The sequence below is a fragment of the Neodiprion lecontei genome, chromosome 3, assembly GCF_021901455.1.
Source record: "Neodiprion lecontei isolate iyNeoLeco1 chromosome 3, iyNeoLeco1.1, whole genome shotgun sequence".
Classification (NCBI taxonomy): Eukaryota; Metazoa; Arthropoda; class Insecta; order Hymenoptera; family Diprionidae; genus Neodiprion; species Neodiprion lecontei.
Window position 1 is genome coordinate 35718047 of NC_060262.1, and position 20473 is coordinate 35738519.

The window sequence follows — 20473 nt, forward strand, 5'->3', positions numbered from 1 at the left end:
TGACAGTCACAAAAGTAGAATTTTATTATAGTAATAATAACTTTAACAATACATCATAGTACTGCATGAATAAATAATTATTATAGTATGTTCTGCGAATAAGATAATTAATATACGCGACCCGCGCCGTAGGTATTATATTAATTCAAACACCGATCATTTGTTTGTAAATATTGCAATTATAGATTATTATAAATTTCATTATACTTCCAACGATTGGTACGACAGAAATAATTTCTGCTACTAAACTAGCTACGGTAACTATTAAATATCATCATTGTTTTCCTTCACAGTATCTAGATAATTTTTGTTTTTTTCTCCGCTAAAGTTATCAGATAGTTATGTAATAGTTTCATTGACGCATCCATCATATAATAATAATACATCGCGTTCGTAATTATTTACACATTTTCACCTATTAATAGTATTATTGTTATTGTGTCAATTAACTAGGAATTATAGAGCAGGATTGTGTAAATTATTCCTTCGTAATATTTACAATAAATTATCTTAAAATTATTGCCTAACATGTGTATATATTATTCACGGACCTATATACGTAGACTAGATCCGTGATATTATTGTATGTTTTTGTTGTTTTTTGAGATAAATTTTTTTTTTTTTTCGTTTTTCTTTTTGTCTCTTTCTAATTTATATATAATTGTATAATAATTGCAACACTAAGGTCTCCTATAATAATTAACTACTTTATAATATATAAATTCAATATCATGATGAATTATATACGTTAAAAGAATTTAGCAGTAACTGCAATAAAGCAGACCCTTGGTCGATAAAGCACTGCAGTTCAAAAACATGGTTCTTTTCTTATCGATTGACGCAACACTTTGGCGCAGTCGTGCAGGAAATTGTACTCATATACGTGGTATACGGGAGGTTTCAATAATTTTCAAGACAACGCAACGACGGGAAACGGGTAACGAAAATACCCGCCGCGGAGTGAAAACGGAATTATTATACATCGGTGGACATAATTCATCCAAGTATGCATTCTAGCCGGTATGTTCCATTTCGTGAAGGTATTGTGGCAACGCTTCCTTGGCTTTGCTTTTCGGGATTAACATTCGTATCTATACGGCGAACGAGCACGAACCGGATGCTACCGTACACCCGACACACGATCGATCTAATCGATAAGGTTTTTATATATAAATATAGAATTTTGTGTATTTTCTGCTAAGAGCTGATATCACATTACACGCGTGAAAGACGACATAGAAGGGAAGAAGAAGAATTCAACTTTTCACTACTCTTCTATATAGTTATCTTGGAGATTAATTTGGATTGTTTAAAATCTGATTGTTACCTTACTTTATTACGTTATAATATATCTTTATTATTATTTAGAAAAATTATATATTATCGTTTCGAACGCTTTCACTACAATAATCATATAATTATCAACCATCTGCCAGTTCTATTGGAAAACTTATCCGCACGTGCACTGTAATTATATTGAAAATTTTCACTGCTATACGTCGATTACGAACGTTAAAAATATTCATGATTTAGTTTGGTACTGCGAGTGAGGATATTAAACCGTGCTTTGTAGATAGCAGGTTCTTTCTTCGACGTCTTAAAGAAAAAAATTAACAACTATACAGGTTCAATATTAATAGAAAAATATCGATTCCGAAAAAAAAGACGGGATAAAAACCGGTCGAATTGGAGAATGTATAGGAACGAATTTTAAGGAGGATTCACCATTAAACGGAACACAATTTGGAGATAGTTATCATACCTAACTCGTGTATATAATATGGATTGCATATTCGTGGGGCCCAAAAAATATATATCGCTCCAGTATCAATTTCGTTCCGTCAGCTTATATCCCGTATCCTCCGCCGCTTCCCAATCCGGCCTTCGTGTCAACGGGTACTTGCTTGTGGAAACAGTCTTCTAAAAACTGAGCCATTGATAGGTAAAGATGTCTCTTCACGCCGGCCAAGCCGTGACTCTCGTCGGGATAAACCTAGTGAAGGAGAAAAAAATGTATTCAGATATGTGAGTATATATATATATATTTTGTTTTTTAAGGGCGAACAACGACGGAGGGAAAGACATCTCGAGTCTGAAAGATAACCGAGGTTGTAATGGCTCTCTCTCTCTCTTCCTATCGTGCTCACTTGCTGACGGAATAGAATCCCCTTTTTGGCAAGATGGCCGGCGAGAGCCATGCTTTGTTGAAACTGCACGTTGTCGTCAGCGGTACCGTGGACCAGGTAATACATTTTGTTCCGCAAGTGTTCCACCTTTTTAAAAACGTCGGATTCCTCGTACCCCTTGTAGTTTGAGGTTACATTCGGCGAGCCCATGTACCTCTCGGCGTAGGCCGAATCTGCGGGGAATCGTAATAATGAAAAATTTAGCGATACTGCAGCGTTATCCGCGATATATATGGAAATATGTGACTGTAAGGGCGTCTCACCACCCACCGTAAAGTTTCCACGAAACAACCGGGGCGACGCTGATTCCGCATTGGAAAACGTCTTGATCAGATTGGGCTAAGGCTAAGGCGGCGACAAATCCCCCGTAACTCCATCCCCAAACAGCGACTCGTCTCTTATCCACAAAATGTAACGAATCCCTCAAGTACCTGCGACAAGTAAATCCACTGTAAACTGGAAAACTTTACTCGCTACCAAATCCCAGCCATGGTAATATTATTCGAATTAAAATTGCGCTCCGAAGTTTATCGCTGGTTTTACGAGCCGCAGTCGTACCGGATTCTTTTTGCTACATCATGATTTTCATAGAATTTGTTAGTTGGAGGTGAAATTACACTTCAGCAACTCTGGCTGCATGTCATTTTCTTTAGCGTGATGTAAAATATTTTGCATAAAAATCCAACGAGTTCAGAAAACTAGCGTATAAATTCCTAAATAAAACCACGAGGTTATCCAACGAGGGCCATTTTGATTTTTCCCCCAAGTTCGAATCTACCAGATAAATATTGTAAATATCAACACTTTCGACGGAACAATATCTTCATCAAATATTTGATGAATAAATTTTCATATCCACACGAATTCAACACGCAAAATTTGACCCATGTACAGTAATGTTCACTGTTGCCTTTGGCTTTCGGCTAACTTGTTTTCGGTCCGAAACACAACGCGAGTTCTATTCTATACGAATTACGTGACAATGACACCCAATCCCTCACGTCGGCACCTAATCGGCTGCATCGCCAGTCGTTGCCACATAATTAATACAGAATCGAGCTCACCTTTTGTTTCGGAGCGAAAACAAGTTAGCCGAAATCCCAAGGAATTAACGAACGTTACCGTGCGTATAACACGTGTTCGAAAAAGAAACGGAAACGGTTGTTCCGCAAGTCAACAGCATATCGCGTTTTATTATTACACTCACTCCGTCACTTCCAGCTGGTCCGCCACTTCGACAGATCCCAATCTGTAGTACACTTCGTGAAGTAATTGATAGCCCTGGCCTCCGCTTCCTCGGCCATCAATTTGGGCCACAATTGCCCCCTTGCTGCTGGCCAGGTAGGTGTTCCAATCAATTTTAAATTTATCTGTCACCAGCTGCGAACCCGGCGCCCCGTACCTAAACGTGGAGCGCAAGGATAACGGGAGTGCAAGATAAAAATGAAAACTTTCTCCTTAAACCGGAAGCGATTATTCAACGGCGTAAGAAAACTTTTAATCGTTGTTATCGATACGTGTTCGCATGTCTATATAAGTACCTATGTACACTGCAATTTTACGTACACTTGGACGACCATCGGGTAGCGAGTGATTTCTTCCTCCCGTAAACCAGGCGGCAAATGAAGACGTACCTGGGCGTTATAACCGCCACTTATTTGTACGGGGAAGGTCTTTACTTGGGGAAGAGCAATTTTCTCTACTCTTTCCTGTAACAATACCATTTCGTTCATCTAACGCGGTTTCAATATCTGTAACATTACAATCGAGTGGAGAACATTTTTTGTGGTCGACGCGTCACAGCTCATTCACTGCACTGATTTTAAAACTCGTATCCGTTAATTAGCACACTTACATATGTATTCAGCCAGACGAAACGCAAGGTCGTAATCATTCTTTTAATTATTATATAATTAGTGTATGAAAATTGTCTGGGTTTGCTGAAAAAAAGCGCAACCAAAGTTTTTCTACCCTGCGATTCCAACGGGTGAATAACGGGGGTCCTTGGAGAGTAAATTAAAAATGCGCTAATTAAATTTCGCGCCTTCTTTTCTCGCAGTTAATTTATTCCAGGAATAATGATTCAACGGTGGATAAATATTACTATACACGCAATCTGTGCGTGCGATATGAGAAGTGAAGAAAAATTATATCGCGCGATTTTAAAAAATCCCCACCAATTACATCGGCGTGCAATTTATGTAAATTGGTCGACTCACCCGAAGCTCGGTGTTGTTCTGCAAAAGTCCAATAAAGCGCGGATCTGGCAAGGCGGTTTTGTACAGAGCGACCGTCGGTATGCTCGGTCCGAGGCATTCCAATACGAAGTAATCCAATCCAGGGGAAAAGACAGCGTTATGGTATTGGCAAGTCTCCAAATTTTCTGAAAAAATCATAACGAATTGGAGAACAGTTGCTTCCAGTACTGACACTTCGAAACCTCGTCGGCCGAGTTTTAATAAGTAGCATTTGATGTACAATAAGCCGCATATCAATAGACTGGATATTTCATGCCCGCGTGTTTTTGTATATCGCGATGTTGGTATTATACAAAGTAAGCTCTTTATGTGCCGTGTGAACAATCGTGTGTATCGCATTTGTCTCTGCATTCGTCGAAACCCGACTTATTAATCTCAGACTTATTGGAAAGAGCTTAGAGAATCGAAGCTTCACGTTTTACCCGTCCCTCGTCATTAGTCGCGCTGACGAAGTGAATATTCTAACGATCTACGTAATTTCACAACATACGTAGGGCGAATTTCGCCTGATACTCAAATATCGCAGTAAAGCCGTTGTACAGCCCGTTCATTATACCAGAATAAGAACGTGATTATTATTATTTTTATTATTTTTATTATTATTATTATACATGCCGAGAAGTTTTTGACGCGGTTCCGGACCCTCGTCGTCTTTTAACACGTGGCTGATTCCGTTTCATTAATCCTACCCTCATTTTTCTGGCTCACCCAACCGACATTCTTTTCATTCCGAAATCACCGCAATCGCTCTTGTATTAGTGAACGATCGTACAATCAGGGGTGACGTAGATTTGCTTTGTACGAGATTCCCTTGCAAATTTCATGACTATAAGTGTGCAGGTAACAAGCCACCGGTACTTTCCACTAGAGACAGATAAGGGCTGACGACGAGAAGGCCAAAACGGAGAACCGATAAGAATAATGATAATATATAATAAATTTTTTGAGGGTGAGGATTTTGTACCGATGGTAAAAATTCGCCTCGTTTTCTGGTCTCCTCGAAAAGCTTTCAACCGAATTGTCAGCTTTATACCAGCTCCACGTGCAATTTTCGATTCAATTGTTATTTTATACCGTGTTCAGACTTGCACCGCCTTGGACTATGTCCAAATCCCTTTCGCCGACTTAAAATACAGTCCTTTATCCGGTGATATACGTCTTGATCTTACGTCGAATTAGTAAAAATTCTTTAAAAATATCACTCAAGAACAGACCTGTTATTCAAAAATTCGAACGCTGTCTGTTCCACAGTGCCAATATATCGGCGGCCTCAAAAAGCAAATGCGTTTTCGCCAAAAATATTTCCAACTAGTATTTTCTGTCACCAACCCACACTTAAGGATCCATCTTTCTTCGTCACATCTGTTGCAGACGAAACGTACGAGAGTGGAGTAGACGAAAAGGATCTCGTAGCGAAACTGCAGGTTATCCGAACCGGCCATCGTGCAAAAAGCCACTTGACTTGGGTAACCGATATAATATAAAACGCAACTCTGCTATACATGTATAACTATCTTTGGCAAAGAAAATCAAATAAATCTGCATCGATGGGCCACAGGTGGACGATGAAAAATGATAAAGCTGTACACCTGGCACATCACACATTTAAATTCACTGGAGATTAAACTTGGCACAAATCAATCGGGACTTATTGTCCTTTTTCCGATATTCTCCGTTCCCTCTTTTTTCTTTCTTTCTTCTTTTTCCCCTGAACTCGCGTGTTCAGCCTTGTGCCAGTTATATAATGTACTCTGACGCAACCCTCGCATGGGCAAAGCGTAATATGCTGACATCGAAACACGGTCACGTGAACATTTCACGTATTCTCACGTGATATTTTTTCACCCCGACGAGTATCCTCCAAAGGACCCCTGACCTTTGCCCCTTGTTTCTAATCGAGTTAACCGCTCAACTGCGGGAATACCCGATATAAGTTTTAATCACCGGATCGACTGCATCAACGCTTGACTGCGTGTCACGTTAGAAAAACCCCGCGCTTAATTTCCTCAAAGTAAACTCTGCATGCTATCGCATTTTCCTGCGTTAGAATGTGTTATTTTATATTTATTACAAAGAGATAACGAGAAAGGAAATGATCCGATCTTAACACGTTACGCTTTCTTTGAGAAACATTCAGGCTTGCGTGTTTGATATTAAGAAAAATGTACCTACGCGATTTAAATTCTATTACACGAATTGTAGAGAGAAAACTGTGAAAACTTTTGTGCGTGTTCCGTGTAATTTTGGTCTGTTTGCATCAAAATAAAGAGAGAGAGAGAGAGAGAGAGAGAGAGAGAGAGAGAGAGAGAAACTTATCATACCCTACAGTCTGTAACGGAACACGATAAATATAAGTGTTCAAAGCTTACACCATATAACAGCTTATAAACTTAGGATTAATATATGTATACAGTTATATGTATGTACTACACCAAAAAACGTGACGGAGGAAAGTGTTGCATAACATTTAACGTGTAATGATATTTTTGTGTGACAGGCGTGGAGGATTTTATCGTCGTAACGTGACTCCGTCGTTATCACTGCAAACGAGCACACATCCATGGATCAAAAATATTTTTGCTTTCCAAAATATTTCCACAGGGAACATATGGCACATACGATCGATGGATGGTAATTTTTGTTCAACTTCGAAATAACGGATTGTCATGAGTGAAAATTGAGTACTTTCACTGCTAAATCACGGCTTAAAGTAAAGGTGAAAAAATCTGTTATAGTCCTAATGTATTGTATAATGTGGGAAAAATCGAGCAAAAGAAAAAAGGTAAGTTGCAGGCGACAATCAAGTTGAAAATTAAAAACACCTCGAACAAAAATCATAACAGAATAAAAAGGTAAAAATTATTCAACGACAGCAACTGTGACAAATTATAATTATTATCGAGCACGAGTACGACGAGTAGTGATACACATACATTTAATAATGCGCTGCAGTATCCAAATCTCAGCACCGCTGTGCATATAATTATTGATATATAACTTTGCGAATGGGTGATTTCTATTATTCGACGGCAACAGTGAAGCACAAAACGCTGCAAAAAACGCTGTACAATATGTAATATAATGATATAATGTAGTACTACTGCTTAAATTTCAGTAAAAAAAAAAGAACGGTCGTGCCCACTTGATAAAATAATATTTTTCGAATGGTAAATACAACTAAAATAGGATTAAAGATAGATTTTAAGTGAAACGATGTATACATGTACATGTACGCGTATGTATCTAAGAAGCGCTTTTTACCATACCATTCCATTATTCAAACATACAAATAAATATTATAATACAATATAAGTTGAGAGGAAGAAAGAGAGAGAGAGAGAGAGAGAGAGAGAGAGAGAGAAAGATAGAGGTAAAGAAACAATTATTTTTTCTTTTCATACATTATTACTTCAGCGTACATCTAACAGTAAAGAACTGTACCGTCTCTACCTGCTTAACTTGGCCATCGCATCGCGTCCGACATACTCCGATCTGGAAGCACCGTTGTCAGGCGCTTAGGAGCCAGATGGCAATTAATGGTAATTACAGGGTAGACAGAAGGGCAGCAGTATTCTGTATTGTCGCCAGGATTCTGGGCGGCCACCGTCAACTACACTTCCAACAAAGGCGGCTGTATAAGAGATACTTGCAAACAATGCCGGGTAGTAAAAGAGTCAGGAGTCAATCATCAATCTATAATTCTATACTCTATAAACTCTATAATATCGTGAAATGGTGTGTAAGTGCAGACGAGGATGACAGTAGCCGTGGGTAACTGTTCCTGTTACACTTGGGGCACGCCGAGTGATCGATCATCGATCGAGAGGGTTTAGTTATACGTACACCTGCTGTATAACGCGTCAGAGAGTCGGGGACAGAGATAACAATAACGAGGAGAGCCAACGGTGCTTGCCTGCGAGCGATTCGGTCGGAGGAATCCTTGCTCGCCCTTTACCCGCTCTATCTCAGACACTTGAAACTTTCAAGTCGATAAGTATATAGTGGGTAGGTATGTACGGTACAGAGAGTCTCGAGAACGTCCGTAACAAATTTGTCAAGTATGCAACCTCCGAGTACGGATAATCGAGTCCGCCGACACAGCGAGTTCGTTATTGTGAAAAACAGGCTACCGAACGGTGGATCCTTTGGCTGTGAACCTAACGAGTCGATGGTGAAGGTGATCGGAAGTTGTCTCGAAGAAATCGGAGTGGAGTTGGCGTAGAAAATTTTATACACGTGATATCGTTGTTGCACGGAAACGGAAGTCGGAAACAAGTGTCCTTCTCCCTCAATGACGCGAGATGAAGATGAAGAAGCTGAATTACTTCTATTTTATTACTAGAATTACCGACTTCTAGAACGGGTGTTTCACTTCCAGCCGTCGACTTCCATTGTTACTGTTGTTGTGTTTTTCAATTTTTGCTATTAAAGCTGTGTCTACAATACGCATACCACTCTGTGCTGCTATCGAAACTAGCGATATAATTTTGGAAATTAGCTTTTGATTATAAGGTTTAATTGATGCGTGATGTATTACCTCGAAGAGCATTCACAGCTACGATAACGACCGAAGCCACAGACGTAAAAGAATGAAATGAAAGGAACGTTAGGGAAAAAGGAAATGAACAAACTGAAGGAATATTCGAAAATGAGACCTGGGATGGACCGTTCTTGCGTGAAAGGCTGATTAAAAACTCGCGGTTACGTCAAGGTGAATTATTTTGAATGAAACTGAAGGAAACGAGGTGCGCACTTTTTCTTTTCCCCTGTTATTCGACGTAGCAGCTCGCCAAGATCCGGGCATATTTTGAGCAAGGCAACAGAGACGTGTTTAATGCTGTAGAGTATCAATTAACGAAAGTGCGTATAACAGGTATCTAAATATAGATAATAATTATTTAGTAAACTCTAAAAACTATTCCAAAATTAAGCAGAAAGAGAGATCAATAATTAACTATAAGTATATATATAAAAGCACTAATCAGGCTAAATCAATTAGTCAAATGTCAAACGAAATAAATAATATATAGGTATTATAACTTCACACATCTACGGTTGAACGATAACGAAAACGAAAACCTAAAGGTCTGCACGTACGGATTTAACGGTCACAATATTACATTATCGTTCGCATTAATTATATATTCTAGGGTAAAATTCAAATGCACGATATTTAGTGAGCGTATCCAGTGAAAGTCTACTTACTCGTGGTGGTTTTTTTCTTGCTGCCTCGACGTTCCTGCTTTTCTAAGGGAGGTTGAACCGCGCTTTGAGACTCGGTCAGCTCATATTCCGCCCAATCGCTGCTGTCCGGCCAGGTGTGATAACCGTTATTATTGTTATTGTTACTATCAGTACCAGCGTGCTTGCTTGGCCGGTCCGAATTGTATTGAGCTTCGGGATTCATCACAGGTGTACAAGTGATGCAAACGGGCGAGTGAAGAGATGAGCCAAGGTGAGGTAGCTGAGAATTGACGCGGTACAAATGTCTTTGTCCGGGATGTGCTTGCGGTATTCCTATGAAATATCTGCAAGGAAACGATAACGCGCTGCTTTCAAAAGGACTCACCGCCAGGCATTGTTCATTTGAATTCTCTGTCTTTTCGTGGCTCAACTCACATCGTATTGTTGACTTGATCCCACGCCAGAATGCGGATCACTTCGTATCTCCCATGAGTTAACGGGACAACTCGCTTCTTCGATACATTTGCCAACATTATGTGTTTGTAGTATCCGGACGGGCCATCGCGGACGGGTATTATGGCGACGTAGCTACTTCCGTCCGTAGAAAAAACCGGCGATTCCGGCGGGGTGTCAACCCACCCTCGACCTTCTCCGACGATGCGCTGAATTTCCTGAAAAATACGGATAACGAGAAAGTGTACTTAAAAAGTGTAAAACGGGCACGCGGATCGTTATTCGCGTCGAGATTCGAAGCTTTGAAACACCCACCTGACAATGCCACATGGGACTTTTGCAGACGGTTATGATGGACAGATTTTGCGTCCGCGTTAGCCACGTGACGCAGACTTCTGTCAATGACACCCAAGAAGCTGTGGTGAAGTAGTGTTCCCTGAAAGGAATCAAAAACATGCTCGAGTACCTACTTACTGAACGACTCTATACCTATACTAGGACGGTTTAACGATCCTCGGAGTGCCGAGCCATCGGATCTTTATCTTTTCGTGTCTTTGTCTCTTTGTGCTCGCGACTCTTTGGCAGTCGCCCGTTCGAACAGACCTCCATGACGGCGAAGGATGTAACGCGAAATCGGAGTAGAGTGACTGGGCTAAAATCAGAGCAAAGTCTTGAAAAGACAAGAATCGATAGTCCAGCACGCGACGAGCTGAGAATTGAGCAGCACGCGAATCGACCCGTTGGCCAGTCATCCTGCAGAAAAAATAAATGGATTCCGAGCAAGTTGGAGGAAGCCGAGTCAACTTACGCATGCTCGATGGCAGGCGGAGGCCGCAATGTTCTCGATCGAATATTTTTCAGGTCGGCCAAATCAGCGACAATCAATTGTATCGACGGGTTCGGAGTTCCTGGCTGCAACAAATTGATCCTTGGGTAACAGTTCTGCGCTGACTAAGGTGGGAACAATAAGGATTACAAGTAAAGGGTGACACTTGATTTCGATCAAGTTCAGAGATCAATCCACACCTGCAGGATGCCCGTGAATTGTTTCGTTTCGCATGAAAAATCGAGCGCACTAGATTCATCGAGTTACCTTCGGATAGCGAAGAGATCGGATGTCAGGGTACAAAGTTTTCGTCCCTTCTCCGAACCACGGAATCTTCATTTCTTGTACAAGCGAATCGTTGAATGACGCGTACAACATCAGGTGTCCGTCTTTGGACATCCATATCGCTTCTGCGCTGCGTAAGATCTCCTCTGCGCGACAAAGATTCAAAAAATTATTATGCATGTAAGAAGATGAAAAGAACTTCCGGAAAGTTTCAAGGTTCTTCCCCGGAAGTGGGTAAGGAAGAAAAGTTCTTCTTTCAGTTCCCACAGTGTGAAACTTTGATCGCTTGCTGCAGCATTGAAAACGATGAAAAATTCCGCAGACACGTATCATCTGTGTCCGGTAAACCAGCCGTGAACACAAAAGCTTCCGTCAATCACCCGCGATCTATGTTCAACACTTTGGCATTCGACGTCCCTCGAACGGGACGGGATTACGTATGTTTTTTAAACGTGATAAGCCGACGTTTATACCTTCGTACAACCAGTCCGGTAATCCGTTTGACAATATTCCCGGTATCGCCGAATTGGTGACACGGTACCCAGTGTTACTGAATGGACTAGGCCGGTAGTATATGTCGTAATCTTGAATCATGACGAGTCCGTGACCCCTCGGCGTCCATTGAGCCAACAGCAGATAGGGATGAGCATCGGTCTCCGGTTGAGGAGTCAGTGGTATTGTTTCTCTGAAATGGTGAAAAACGACAAGTTGTTCCAAAGGCAAGGTTTACCAAGCACATCGATGCTGTTTTTGCAAACTTGTTGGATTTAATCCCTGCAACCGTGGTGGTTATGAGATAAATAACGAGCAAAGTTGTCCACCAGGCAAGTTTGACGAGTCGACTCACCTCGTGTTCACGTCATAGATAATGTACTGGGCGAGATACGAATGCCGGAATAATTTCTTTACGTTTTGCGCCAGTAGAAGATACTTGTGATCCGGAGACAGTGAGAATTTCGCCGGGTTCAATCGTCTCTGGAAATTTTCGCTCGGTATTAGTGTTACAACCCTGGTAATCCCGGGGTAATCCGGGACAGAAACATAACTGAACAATAAATCAACTTTGTCCACTCACGAAAGTTGAGTTCGGCATTAAGCTGTGCGATGTAATGTTCGGATCGGAAGCATCCAGCAGGGAAATTCCACCCGAAGGGTCACGAAAACAAATATGGCGACCGCTTACCCAGCTTCCATTGAATAGCAATGGCGATAAATCTCCAGACAAGACCTGACAAAAAGTCGCTTATTTAAAGCGTTCGCTACTCAGGGTCAAAGGATCGAGCTACGAGTCTGACGACGCTGGTTAATTTTTGCTAAATAATTCGTACCACGGCCACGTACTGCAAAGTACCGGGTACCATAAACCTCTATTTCGTCGCCTCGGCGTCGTTATATCATAAAAGTGAATTTATTAGCATGATTTTCGAATGCAAAGGGAATAATCTTCCCGGAGAGCACCGCATGAGAATAAGAACTACACTGAGAGAAATTTTTAGTTCCGGTTACCGCTCAGTCCTTAACTATTTTCATTTTTTACCACAACCGAAAAATATAGTACTAAGCAGAAAATGAAAATTAGTTTTCTAGCTGTTACCAGAAAGTCTAGTATCCGTTACTATTCTTTCTCATTTGCGAAAATTTAATGCTTGTGCAAAGATAAATTGACGTTAAGGCCTTATTTAATTAAACAAGTACAGTAAACCGAACAAACTGATTTTGCGTTGTAATTACCAAAAAAGGATCGACAATAGCGCAAAATGGTTTAGCGTACCTCGTTTTTCGTAATTCCAACAATATTCGAACAGTTTTTTTAACGATACCTGTTTTACTCAATTTTTCTAGTTATTATAACAAATCAATTTTTTCTCAGTGTACATACTCTCGCTCCTTGGTGAATATCAGTTGAATAGCTGGGACAAGGTTTGACACGAAAGGTCCCTATACCTTTACACGCGGTGCATTGCGTTGTTTCATAACGATATATATGAATTCTAATCGCATTTCACAGCAGCGGTAAAGAAAACAAAGAAAAAATAGCAACTAAGAAGGTAAACCCGTCGTCGCGTGGCATTGATAAATTAAGATGAAATGTACCAGATTCAACTGAAATGGGATCGAGCAAAGTTGTTCGAATCGATTAGGCGGGATGAAACACTTTCAGCTCCACAGATCATGACTTGGCGATACCAGGGGCAACCGTTCATCAATCAACGCACTCCCGTCGTTCTAGACTGCTAATGCGAAATGCGAGTAAACGGAGTCTGAAATACATTTACGTATTCGAACAAAAAATAAACTTCGACCAGAAAGGTAAGAGCGGCGGCTCAGAATTTTACTTCCACTCGGCGTCCATTTCCACATTCCGCATCTTGTCGTTTGACGAACAGAATCTCTACGATGTACGATGATTCTTTTGGTTACGGTAATGAGCAATATTTTCGCAACTCACCTCTGCCAGGCGAAGATGGGATCCGCGAACTCTTGGCCCCTCATCGGGAGGTGTGAGCAGTGCAACTGAAGTAACAATCAGAGCAAGAACCGCAATGATAACGAGCAGAGCGATTAAGATACCCCTCCAGTTCCTCTGATTCGGATTGGTCGAAACGAGCTCCTAGATTGAACAGATCGTCAATGCATTTTTCGACTAATTCCATATCGCTCGTTATAAAAACACAGTGCGTATAAGTTGTATTTGCGATGCTCTTTTGTTGGATCCTACATTAAAGCAGGGATTACGTTACGCGCAGGTATAAGAACTAAGAACAAGTCGGTTCAAGACGACTCGAAGTTGTCAAATGTCACCGATAGTGAATAGTGAAAAACAATGAATATTTTATGCAGATTCAGAAATATGCATCCTTCAACTCGAATACTACGTATATTCTCCAAAGTAAATCATTCAATCAACCGACAGGATAGATGGACGCCAGACGTCTGTTCGAGTTCAGAGTCTACTGAAATTTCGAAGCGAAGATTCACGAGCCGTGCTCGAGGCTGTTTGAAAGCGATTAATTAACCCGCGGCTAAATCCGAATGAGAACCCTGATAATTACTCAGGGAGGAATTAAAATACGCCACCTCCTTTGACTTGGATTATCCAGGACGAACACCTCGGCTGAGCAATTCATCAGCAACAGTATACATGTATTTATGTATGTGTATATTGCTCTGGGACTGACTTACATTTATTACCTTTCATCGCATGCAACACATTCCTTCCATACTTTTTTTTCTTTTTTTTTGTCGTTTCTTTTTGTTATTCTAGTATACCTACCGTGCTTCATCACCGGAGCTACTTAATGTGCATTGATACAATAAAATAATGCGAAAGACGTTAATGTCGCAGAAGTTGAATGTTATACGGGAAACATGCAAGACTTTGAATAATTTATAGCATTTGGAGCGTGTATATTTTTTAACTAAATGGTCTTTGAACACGTATTGTGGAAATTATTTTCAATATTTTCGAGACCTCTTCACAGTGGAAGCAAAGTGAGACGTCTCGTTGGGAACTTTTACGTGCTGTTCTCGTTTTTGACGGCATTTTTGAATCTCAGGTCAAAAACCTCCGCGTTCGCAGTGCAGATAAGTAATTGGAGAATGGAATTGTAATCGACTTCATTAGCGCAATTGGTGAGAAGAAGAAAAAAATTTTGCGTAACGAAATCCGAAGAAACCTTTATGATTCGCACTAGGGTAGTTTTAGACGTGCCGAATCAATATTTGATAAAAGCGATCTATCGATCATCATGAAAAAAGTACCGTACAGGAACAACCGGTTCGATAGTAATTTTCTCAGAGACAAATCCTATACAGTATTTAGATCAAATTTTATGAATAAAATTTATTTCGTACCACTGGAATGTTTCAATTAATTCTAGATTGGCGCGTTCCGAACCAGCGAAACGGCACCAAAGCGAGTTGTAATTAAATTCGTATTCAACTAAATCAGTCTAACCTGCAGGACGGTACGTTTACTCTGGCTAACGATAACGTCAAACAATAATACGATCCGTGGAGCAAAGTTTGCTCAGGAGTTTACCTCTTAAGTCTGTTTGCAAAAAACGGTCGCGAAATTAGATTTCTTGAAATCGATAGGCAGTATATATAAACTATACAACAAAATTTGTAAGTCGAGCAGAAAATTCCGGTTACTTTTTATTAGCGTTGCCGCAACCGTAGGTTCCTTCCTTCGGAAATAAACAACGAATTCGTTTAAAAAAATCATCGTCATTGATAAGACACCGTCTGACGTTGAACCTGAACTCATGTACACGGTACTTGTATCTTGAAATATATCCTGAACGCACCTATAGCATCGAGAACAGTTTCTCATTTATTTACCCAGACGTGGGATTATAAAGCAATTTTCAAAGACCAAACGATATAAAAGATTGCGAAAACTTTGCTACCAGCTGAATACGAGTCAACTTGAGTTTGTAAAAAACTGAGTCAAGAGAGCAATATATCACGAAGATGTTCAAGGCAGGTTAAGATTGAAAAAGAAGGCAGGAAGTAAATAAACAAAATATACATATACGTACGTATTACTCAACAGCGAATTGAGCAGCATGATCGGCAAGTTTGAAATTTGTCTCGTCAGACAAGTTCGCGAGCTCTTTGGACTGTGGCGAAAATTTTTCCGGATGATATTGACGAGAGATAGAAAAGAAAAGGGGGAAAAAAGTAAACTTCGGCAATAAGAGTTGCGAAGAGAAACGAGAAGGGAGAGCAGGCGAAGTGAAATTTTAAGAAAAAGAAAAAGACCGTGAAGACACAGTGCTGGTACTTGACATTATTACCTCCTCTTCAACCCCCTTACCTAGGATACTTACGCGACTTAAAGGAAGGCTAAAGCAACATCTAATCTTGGTTCAACCACCAGCAACCCTCTCGCATGTAAATATACACGCACTTACGTAGTAAAAGGCAAGAGCCTCACCTCCCAGCAACCGACTTAAACTCCGGTGGTAGTCAGCTGCTGGTTGAATCGATAGTTGCTCGGTACGCCTAGCAAAGCATGCAGGTCAAACGCTCAACACTTATCGACATAAAAAGGTGCACGTGATTCGCCCTGTTTCCCACGTACATGTAAAACGATATCCTTGCAATATTTATTGATACAAATGTACCGCGTGCATTTATAGCCTTCGCAACTCTGAAATAGAGACGAAACCGATTTACCCGCAGCACTTTTGTGACACTATCTTTTACGTGGTGGTGAAAAGGCTGAATACATCGACCGCGTATAAAAACGCGGGACTTTCAGGGCTGCGGGGTTTGCTGCTGAAGACTCTTCTCGCTGATAGTTAGGACGGCACTAATGGAGACATTAAAAATAGCTCGGGATAACCGTTTTAAAGAATATGTTCTGGAAATAAAAACAACGTTGACGCGAGAGAACCTCGTTCCTTAGTGATTCGCTCCATTCTATTATACGTCTACCGCTGATATTTTCCCACGAAATTAGCATCGCCGATTGTCAAATAAATTGATCAAAACTTTGAAAAATAACACTATAAGTGACAGCGTGAATAACCTAACTGCCCATATTTTGAAAAATGAGCGAACTGAGCTGAGGTAACGAAGTGTAAACTGTGTCTGGTTCGCATCCGCGGTTTCCCATGAAAGCGGCATTAATTAACAATGTACACAGCGTTCTATTCAACTGTACGGTTGATATTGACAGTGACTGATATTATTTATTCCAAATAAACAGCAAATATGCCAGTATGATAATAATAATAAAATACTGGGTGCTAAGAAGAGAATATCAATATCATATCAAATTATACATTAATATTTAATGCGAATGTGATTGAAAAAACGAATCGATCATATACTTTCGTGACGAACGAGACCAGATACGAATTGAAAACGCAGCAATAAACTTGTGCTATTTAATATCACGTGCCGTCGTGTACAGGTGCGTTCAGTCCCCGAGTTCCGCAGCATTTTCCCGTTTTCCATTATCTAAATCAAATATGAAGAGAGGTCGACCTTGTCGCAGGGCTCCTGAATTCAACGCGCGTGGAAGTATAACGCTTACGACTTGACACTCTTCGACCTATATTTGTGAGTGTAACGACTTGTGAATAGAAACGCCGTATATCACGGTAATACTTCCTAAGACATCGAGGAGTGTGAATCTAGCAAAAATGTAGCTGCGGACGTCTTTCGGAAGAAAATGTTATAACGATTCGGAATGTTTATCTTGGGCTCGATCGGCGCGCTTTCTCTGTCAGAGTTGTCTTAATTAGTTTTACGGCGTCCGACTTGCGAATGTGATAAGGATCTTCACCGAAATGGTGTATAATACACAAGCAAATTCTACGAAGTTCTGGAAATGTGGTCTTGACAATTGACTTGATCAATCGCTTCTATTCCTTTCTCAGCAATAAGTTTCATTTCGCCGTTAATTAGAATTCGACGGAGTAGAAGCAGACTTTCGTGACAATAAAACAGGGTAATTTAAAAGTTGTCTTTTTTTTCAAGAGAAGTAAGGTTTTTCGACCAACAATGAACGTTACATTTAAATGGGAGATCATCGATATTTATAGGTATAATTTCATCCCTGCACGAACGTGTGGAAAAATCTCAAAAGTAACATTATCATGTTTGCTACAAACTTCTAATAATTAATCACCTACTAACTATGCTTGCAAAAAATCAACCAGCATGTAGAATTGAATGCGGAAATATGACCATTGCAATCGTGTGTACTACTTCTGGAGCAATTCGAGATAAGCTGTTGATGAAACATATTAAAGCGTGTAATTGAATTTTTATACTCACAGGCAAAACATTAATTCATGCATTTATAACGAATCGACATGCAATGCTAATCTATTCATCTACGGACCGGGACCAGTCGAGAAATTGATTGTACCCAAGTTTACGAGTTAGGAAATATCAGACGAGTCTGTACGAATGCAGAGTAAAACAGGAATGTATAATTTTCATTGTAATTTTTGATTTATCTATTCTTTTCTATACGTAAAAGTGTAGTTGAGCTGTATATATGCATGTTATAATTTCTATTCGAGACATGAAACGTGCTGTAACATAGATATAAAATTGAACTAACGTTAGGAATGGTGATAGTGTATCGTTGTGAATTGAATAATGTCTGTAGAAATGAGTTTGTTTAACACGGATTTGAAAATTATTACCTCGTCGTCGTAATTATTATCTGGGTCTGCCATTAGCGAGACAAGTGTGGCTCAATTTCTGTTACAATATCCGATTAATAATATCAATTGCACCGCGAGCTTCGGTGGTGGTTAAAGTTTACATGGGGACCGAACCACCCACGGAGTACGAGGAGCCTTGGCTACTGGGCAACCGAGTCCGTAGTGATGCTGCGAGAGCGGAGGCTGCGCGTTTCCAGAGATGCGCGCTCCCATCTCGAAAATCTCATGGTACAGGTAGGATATCTGCACCCACGAGACGTGAGGGACACGAATAATAACAATAAGTGATGACGAAGACGACGACTATGACAACGATGCGAAAAATCTAATGTTATATAGGAGCAACAATGCGGTCACAACAGCAACAACAATTGACAAAAAGCTTTACGGTGATGCAGTACCAGTTTAGAAATAATTAGGGTGCACGGAAGGTGTTGACAGTTGAGCGACCCTGATCACCGCAAGAGCGGCGATTAGTCAGTTGTTAAATAAACAGATGGATAAACGACGTGTGATCAGTTGCACGGATGTTATTTTTCACTGCACGATTATTGATGAAAAATAGTTTTATAGACAGTCTCGGATCCGTACGTTGCTTCCGTTACTTCGACCCGAGAACGAATGGAACAACGCGCTCCGTCTCTCACTTTTACGCTTGATGTCAGCTGGATGTGTATTAGAGTTTTCTGTGGCTTTGTGTTAGTCAGAATACTCCGAGCGGATTCGATGTATGTAGAAGTAACCGCGTAATTGTCACTCCGCATCCTGCGTCTGCGCGTGGAATTCAATATTTGTACGTCGAACCCTCGACGCCGCTGGACGATAATCAAGTCGAGTTGGACCACCGTGTGCATCGCGTAAAAAATCGATTTACTCTCGTTTACGAGTTCAAAATCATTAATTCAAGAAAATTTTATACAGCCCATTGCGATTCGACGATGAAGTTAATCATGTCGAAGTAACAAAATGTCCGATGAAAAATCACTATTTCACAACTCGACGATAACTTTGAGGGAGTTGAAATCGCAAAACATGAGTTTCTCAATGCTGCATTTTACGTTTTACTGTATTTTAGACAATCCTAAAGTTGCGGAATATCAGGTTTTCCGAAAAACGTATCGTTATTATATGTGTAAACGTTACGAACTTGAGCCTCACACCGTATTTACAATTACAAACTTCTGTAAAGATCATTGTTTGAACGAGAACAGATCTTTAACAAGTACTAGCCCATTTGTTGTAAATTAAACCGCATACACTATCAGCTCTGATTCATTGTTGTCTCATACTAATAGAATAACAGACATGCTTGAAACCAAAAATCGTCGTCTTTTGCGCAAAGACTAACCAACCGATGGTACGTATCTCTTTGCTACGTATTTGATAATACAGTGTTCAACACGTTCAATCGGTTAAAGACGGTTAAAGTAGGCCTTGAGATTGAGAAAGTTAAAGCGAGCGCGCTACGTGCAGGTTCTTTCAAGAACTCTCGGTATATTATCTAACAATATGGTCTTCAGTCAACGCCGTTGAACGCTAGTGTAGCTAGTTGCGTTCTTTAAGCACGCTACTGATATGCAAGACAAACCCATTAGGTGCTTGCCTTGCCATTTACTGACTCAAGTCGACTCGTGTCACTATTTCTGGTGTATTCCTTTGCTTAGATTGGCCGGTTACACCAGAAGTAGCGACACGAGTCGATTTGAGTCAAGTAAATGGAAGCACTCATTCTAAATTACCAATCAAAACCATGTCTGTCAAAATATTATTCATACTACTTATACGGTTCGTCGATAGTTAATAACCGTCATTTGGTCATTTTTAACAAGATGATTGATTTATATCGTAGTCGGAAGTCGACTTTTTCCGCAACTTTTCTCGGATTCAGCTCGGCAGCACCAGGAAGCAGCACTAAGCAACAGATCAACCATTTTAAAGTTGTTAGTCTCCATGATTTTTTCCATGATTCACTAATATATATATATATATACTCACAAAGAACTCCAGGGAAACCCCCGATACTCATATATATATATATATCATATATATATATATATATTGATCGCTATGATTATGAGTATCGGGGGT

At 40.3% G+C, this 20473-nt stretch overlaps 2 protein-coding genes across 9 annotated transcripts in view; one reads left to right on the forward strand and one right to left on the reverse strand.

Annotated features, from left to right (window-relative positions):
- Nucleotides 1-19130, reverse strand: LOC107227149 (dipeptidyl peptidase 4). Of its 7 annotated transcripts, XR_006903213.1 has the most exons (17): nt 18365-18500; nt 13642-13803; nt 12268-12420; nt 12040-12167; nt 11666-11877; nt 11175-11338; nt 10890-11032; nt 10397-10517; nt 10064-10299; nt 9650-9972; nt 4406-4569; nt 3753-3895; nt 3394-3588; nt 2457-2617; nt 2148-2359; nt 1763-1993; nt 1-1596 (listed from the first exon to the last, which is right to left on the reverse strand). XR_006903213.1 is itself a non-coding variant. In XM_015668202.2 (16 exons), exons 1-16 carry the CDS (start codon nt 18395-18397, stop codon nt 1847-1849), a joined length of 2658 nt encoding a protein of 885 aa, XP_015523688.2. In that variant the 5' UTR covers nt 18398-18500; the 3' UTR covers nt 1-1846. The 7 variants fall into 7 exon arrangements, 6 of the variants coding, with proteins under 6 accessions (XP_015523688.2, XP_046589531.1, XP_046589534.1 ...); XM_015668202.2 differs by having other exon boundaries at nt 1-1993; nt 10890-10993; XM_046733575.1 differs by having other exon boundaries at nt 1-1993.
- Nucleotides 18487-20473, forward strand: part of LOC107227116 (NFX1-type zinc finger-containing protein 1) — a 13733-nt gene continuing 11746 nt past the window's right edge. For both annotated transcript variants that reach the window (XM_046733570.1, XM_046733571.1), the window contains exon 1: nt 18487-18619. In XM_046733570.1, coding sequence (XP_046589526.1) covers nt 18487-18619 — 133 coding nt within the window. The remainder of the gene's footprint in view (nt 18620-20473) is intronic.

Excerpts from the sequence above, each read along its gene's own strand:
- LOC107227149 (XM_046733575.1), bottom strand. The coding sequence starts at position 18,397 with ATGGCAGACCCAGATAATAATTACGACGACGAG. Across the intron at positions 10,300-10,396 it reads GTCCCATGTGGCATTGTCAG|GAAATTCAGCGCATCGTCGG; the intron begins GTGGGTGTTTCA and ends CGTATTTTTCAG. Across the intron at positions 4,570-9,649 it reads CAAGAAAAAAACCACCACGA|AAAATTTGGAGACTTGCCAA; the intron begins GTAAGTAGACTT and ends TGATTTTTTCAG.